This window comes from Conger conger, chromosome 10, assembly GCF_963514075.1.
Source record: "Conger conger chromosome 10, fConCon1.1, whole genome shotgun sequence".
Taxonomy (NCBI): domain Eukaryota; kingdom Metazoa; phylum Chordata; class Actinopteri; order Anguilliformes; family Congridae; genus Conger; species Conger conger.
The window spans coordinates 28,190,140-28,196,313 of NC_083769.1; the positions used below are offsets into that span (position 1 = coordinate 28,190,140).

At 45.4% G+C, this 6,174-nt stretch overlaps 1 protein-coding gene across 1 annotated transcript in view; it reads right to left on the bottom strand.

Moving 5' to 3' along the window:
- Nucleotides 1–2,527: 2,527 nt before the first annotated feature.
- si:ch211-157b11.8 (fibroleukin) overlaps nucleotides 2,528–6,174 on the bottom strand; it is a 3,820-nt gene continuing 173 nt past the window's right edge. The window contains exons 1-6 of the mRNA XM_061256747.1: nucleotides 6,093–6,174; nucleotides 5,024–5,210; nucleotides 4,075–4,152; nucleotides 3,740–3,852; nucleotides 3,290–3,552; nucleotides 2,528–2,858 (exon numbers count right to left, since the gene is read on the bottom strand). The exon at nucleotides 6,093–6,174 is cut by the window's right edge and continues 173 nt beyond it. Of these exons, the coding sequence (XP_061112731.1) occupies nucleotides 2,528–2,858; nucleotides 3,290–3,552; nucleotides 3,740–3,852; nucleotides 4,075–4,152; nucleotides 5,024–5,210; nucleotides 6,093–6,174 (1,054 nt within the window). The remainder of the gene's footprint in view (nucleotides 2,859–3,289; nucleotides 3,553–3,739; nucleotides 3,853–4,074; nucleotides 4,153–5,023; nucleotides 5,211–6,092) is intronic.

Consider the following 6,174-nt stretch of genomic DNA (forward strand, 5'->3'; position numbering starts at 1 on the left):
GCAAGTGGGCTGTCATATGCCTTTTACTCAAGAGTGGCATCCATCTAGCCACTCTACCATAATCACGTGATTGATGAAGTGCTGCCGAGATGGTCATTCTTCTGGCAAGTTCTCCAATCTCTGCTGAAGACGGTTCTTCTCACATTCCTGACCAAGGCCCTTCTTATCCGGTTACTCCTCGTGCTTCCAAAATTCTTCCATTTTACAATTACTGAGGCCACTGTGCTCCCGGGAATACTCAAAGCTTGGAAATGGTTTTATGCCCCTGCCCTGATCTATGCCTCACTACAATTTTAACGCGGAGGTCTACAGAGAGTTCTTTAGATTACATGGCTTGGTTTTTGTCCTGACATGCAGTGTGAATGGTGGGACGTTAGATACACAGGCCTTTCTAAATGTCCAGTCAATCCAATTTGCCACAGGACTCAAGTTCTAGACAAGGATAATCAAAGCAGCAGGATGCACCTGACAACAATTGTGCCATGGCAAAGGCTCTAAATATTTGTGTAAATGAGAGATTTCAATTTTTAACTCTTAATAAATTAGCAGTAATTTCTAAAAACATGTTTTCACTTTTTAGTGGGGTATTGTTGGGCCCCCTAAATAATCTGCAACACACTAAAGTGTACAAACCAATCTGAACACTTTCTGAACCCACTGTGTATACACACAAACTCCAAACTAGCATGAATTTAATTTATTTTTGAAAAACGTTTTATTTTTAAATTTATGATGAAAAAGATCCCATAGGAATGAAATTCATACAATTGGTTTTCATTCTGACAAATACAGAAAACAGGAATTTGAATGTTTTATATATCAAAGCTGTATAATGATCATTTGCAAATGTACAGATACAACAACAACAAAGTACTAAAAATATTAACTACGTTTGTATAATGCAGTTCTTAAACTTTGTTTTATGCCATTACTACATTATGTCTGTTTTCTGTAAAATAGTTATCTAAAATATTATGTCATGAGTTGCTTATGAGGCAAGGTCAATCAAACAAGCACACGCACATACACTCTTGCGCTCCCTCCCTCTCTCACTCTCTTTCTTTTTTCGGGGAGGTGCATGATGTGCTTGACTTGATAAAAACAGGCCTCAGTCAGAGATGGAGTGAACCACAGAAGCAGCAAAGCTCCGGTTCACCCACCCCTCAGCTCGTTTGATCACGCCGCTGAGTAAGCATCCTCCCTGCAATCAGCCCAGATACTCATTATGTGCCTGGCCACAGTGTTACACACACACACTCACACACACATGCACGCACGTAAGCACAGGCGTGCTCACAGACCTGAACATACAGAAGTACGAGTATTGTATCCTTTGTGTCTGTGTCTGAAGGAGAGAGCGTGTTGTGTGGTGTGTACAGATGCTGCTAAGGGAGGAATATTTGTAACTATAATTATGTACTCATGTGAGTGCCGGCAAATGTGTGTGCCTACTTAATGATGTGTCTATTGAGTATATGCTCAGTGTTTTAATGTGTGTGTGTGTGTGTGTGTGTGTGCGTGTGTGCATGTAGTAAGCTATGTTATAGGCGGTGTGTGAAATACCACGGCTGGCCAGGAGTCTACATTCTGTCTGTCTGTCTGTCCACATCAAAGCCCCGGTCTGCCTCCCCTCCCCCTCTGGGTGCTATTAATATCGTCTCCCAGCTTGTCGGACAGACTGGCAGCTCATTGCGAACAGCGAGCGCTTGCGCAAAAACAGGAGCTAGAGTTTACAGACCCCCTCGCAGCCCCACACTAAACCCACTGGAAAGGCCGGCCGATTCTTCTGCCCCCACCCGGGCCGCCTGTGAGCTGGTGCCAGTGATTGTGCCGCCCCATCGACGCCACACTCAAAGGACACATGGGGGTCAGCGTATTTGCAGTGTCAGCAATAGCAGCAGGGCCTGGCAGTGCCCATTAGAGGTGCCCATTGGTGACGAGAGGGAGGAGCCAGGGCAACAGACCCACTCTTGCCTATGTGCCATCCTTTTCAAACATCCCGGCACATTAAGGTCGAGCTCCTGGAAGTTGAACAAAGAGTGTTGGTTTGTGTGAAGAGCGATAAGTTCTCATTTCAGTGACTTGGCAAAGCGACACTGTGTCCGGTTTCTTGGACTTGAACCTATGAAAGACTTGAGTTTCTGATAGACTGATAACTGATCCCTCTTTATAAAACTGTTATTGGTTGACCAGTGAACTGGAAGATCTTTAAAGTGAAGGTGGCCACTTTAAAGTAGATACCAAGTAGATACGATGACAGAAAGTTGAAGACACTTGGTACCAGCCAGTTCACCCCAATATGACTACAATTGTAACTTTAAAACAATATAAATATAATATGTATTAAGCCATAAATCTCCATACCTGCCATGTTCACACACTGCCTACACATACACACAAACACAAATACATACACTTGGGTGTATATCATTGCACAAATGACAGTTTTTCTCCAATTGTTTGAGCTTTTCTGTAAGGCAGCAGAGTTCTGTATTCTGGTAAACAGCCATAGCCAGTAGTTGAGCAATCAGAAGTCTCGTGGTCGAGTCTTCATCTCCACTGTCTTGAAGGAGTACCTCTCCCCACTGCGAGCGTCAGTCAGGATGTACCAGGTGCCCCAGTATATGCCGTTGGTGAGTCCACTGTAGCGCCCCCTGTAGTACCTGCCGTTAAGGTTGGCTGCCAGGCAGGAGTCGAACCACCAGCCAGCTCCGTAGTACTGCGCACAGTTTCCAGACGCGTAGCGGTCATGGTCTCGGTCGGCGGTGCTGAACGCTCGACCGTCGTGATTATAGCGCTTGCTGTAGCTGAGAGCATTCCCAGCATCTCCAGAATAATCTCGCACTGTCAGACGATACCTGAGACAGAGAGAAACCTTTATACAGTCACAAGTCATACTCCAATTTGGGCAAATAACAGACTCTGCAGTACAGGGGCCGGAGGAAGAAAGGGCAGGAGATTGGTATGGTGCTGTTCCATTTTTAAAAGCATGTGTTAAATATTTTATGCCTTTTTTCTTCTCAGCATAGGGCTAACCCTGCTGTAAAATCCAGCTATGCCAGCTTGACCAGCTTGAGCTGTTCATAAGGTGGTCTAGGTGGGTATGAGCTGGTCAACCAGCTTGTGCTGGTAGCTTGTCTGAACATAGCTGGAGCTGGTGAAACCATGTCAAGCGGGGAGCTGGTCTAAACTGGTGAACCAGCTACCAGCTGTTTGAAAAGCTTCTATTGTTTTCTTCAGTAGGGAAGAGTTTGGCCTCCAGGCCAGCAGCTGAACAGCCCCCTCTAACCTGTGTGCCTCTGATGCCACTCTGAAGGTGGAGTAAGTGGCCTGCCGTCTCTGCTGGTGCCAGTCCTCCAGCTGCACGCGTAGCTGGTGCTGCCCAGTTGCCGTCAGGCCGTGTAGTGCTGCGTTTCCCAGCCAGTGCTCGCCCTGCGGGACGCCAAAGCCATCTCGGTACTCCTGCCAGGTACGGTTAAAGTTCAGCAAGCCGTCTCGTCGCCTCTGAAACACCGTCCAACCTCCGCCGGCCGTCTGCATGTCACAGGCTGCCTGTGGGGAGGGGGGCGTTTATTCTCACATCTCTCCACTCAAGACCACAGCACAACCAGAACTGAAGCTATAGCCATACATTGGCAAACTCTATCACTATCATTGCAAAATGCAAGGGTTTTGGTAAACAGTGTGTTCTGCACATGCATGCAGCGCCCCCTGGTGGGAAGGGGTGGAATGCTCAGACCTCCACTGCCGGGCGATGAGGGTCTGGTTGGATGGTGTAGATTCCGTTCTCTTTAATCCCCATTTTCTGAATCTCGGCACAGTCCCGTGGATACAGCCTTGTTGATGGGGCAACTGGCACACAAAACAGTCACAAACATGCACACACAGTCACACATAAACATACAGACAGGAGTACATACACTTTTACAGGAGCCCAGCAGCTTTTAAACTACCTGTCCCTGTATCTCCCCTTACATTTCTCCTCCCACCTTCCCCCTGACCTGTCTATATGGATGCAGTGTCTCCATCTACTTATGAGCACATCCAGCGCTGAGCCGCATGGTGCTCACTCACCTGTGGGGGCATGGAGAGTGATGCTTCTCAGGAATATCAGGAGATCTTTCTCTCCCTCACGTCCAACTGCAGCTGCTTCTAACACCCACCCACCCACATGCACACACACACACACACACACACACACAAACCCGCCCGCACGCCGCACACACACACCCACACGGAAAAAACAGAGAAAAGAAGAAAAAACACTGATCACTCATAGCTTTCAGCTACTCAGTAGTAATTGTATTCTTTCATTAAATTGCGAAGGCTTTCCATTAATTTTGCAAATGCTTCTTCTGAAAGATATATTTTAAGCACTTGAAATGGTTGGCAGCTGGATGCCCACACTCGAAAAGATCCATTAAAGCACTCTGCATTCACATATTGTAATTAACCTGAAAACTCTATGAACTGCTATTCACTCTCTGAAATAGTTTTTTCTCCAATAGGCTAAACAATTACAGCTATGCATCACAGTGTGGAGAATGACCATGAACAAAAAATTTCTGCTCCATTATGTAGAAAGTTAATAATGGTAGTTAAGCCTTCATCTTCTTCATCAGGATTAGAATTCATATTAGTTAAAGTACTTTTAAAGTGGAAGTAAAAATGACAGACTGTCACTTTGAGCATTAAGTAGTCGGTATATGCTTTCTCTTAGTGCATGTGATTAAGTTATTTAGCAGTTGTGTAGTAATGATTGGCTGAAGTGTGTTGTGGATGTGCAGTAACTGTGTACTGCAGTAGTAATTGACTGCAGTGTGCAATTGCTGTGCACATCTGTTCAAAGTGATTGACATTCCAGTGCGCTCACCTCTGACCGACCCAGACAAGACTCCTGTGGTAGTCTGTTTGCTCCTGTGGGTGTTTGTGTCTCACTGTTTGTGATGGGATATTGTTAATACGTGTCTGCCTTTGTAAAGCCATGTGTGAGAGAGGGAGAGGGTCTTTGTCCGAAACTCACCAAGTCGTTTGGCCATTGACCTCAGTGCCTGACTGTGGCAGCGCAGGTCGCACTCTGTCAGAACAGCTGCCATCAGGGCTAAAGTGGCCCCCAGGGAGCCCCCTCTCTGGCCTCGGGGGCCCCCGGGTTCCTGGAGCGTTCCCATACAGCGCTGGAGCTGAGCTAGCCGCTCGGACACATCGCCCACCTGAAAGCAGACGGATCACTCAGCACCCTGATCAAATCTTCCCCTTCACTCACTTTAACTCATACATGCATCGACCCCTGAATGCAAACATTCATATTAATATTTTACTCAGTATCATTCACACAAAATGTCAAAAACAATGTTTACTCAATGAGTATATATACTCATTGTTTTTCATTCCTGTGCTATGTGAAATGCAAAGGCATTGCAACATATTGTAGTCTTTCTCATCCCCCCAAGTATACTGTAATGTGTCAATAGCTGTTGAGAATGATTATAATAGGGCAGTAACATCAGGTTTACTGGTATGGTATTCCTTAATTAATTTTACAAACAAGAAAAAAAAAATTATGTCTATAAATAATTTGTTGAACTGTTAAATAATTAAATAATTTAACTGTTAACTGTTAAATCATTAACCAACTGTTCAAATTAATAAATTAATTATTTCAAACAGTTTCACGCAAAAGTTATTCACTTGTTCTGTTTTCTGTGTACAATGCCTCAAAAAGAATCATACTAGCAGAAACTGTTGGGAATTGTATGTAAAGATTCGACAGAATAAACAATTGGCATACAGATTGTATGGAATGGGTGGACTACTGACCAAGGGGCTTTCCCAGCCATCTACTCTGTAATTCTCAGCCTGAGCACCAACACGTAAACCAAGCACCATTGTGTGGTGTGGGCACATTTTCCCCTATGAGAATCACGCTAACGGACATTGTCTCCATCTTCCTCTCCTGAATGCATTCAGAATGCTTAGTATATAGCATTATACAATATCTGAGCTTTATCTAAAGAGAAACAATGGGAGCTGTTTTGGAAAGCACAGGAAACGGTTTCGGTGACCCAAGGTGACCCCGGCAGGAAGGCACTCACCTCTGATTGGCCCTGTCTCACCTCCCGTCTGTCTTCCGCCCTCGCTGGAGGGTTCGGGGCGTTGGGGCCAGAGATGGACGCC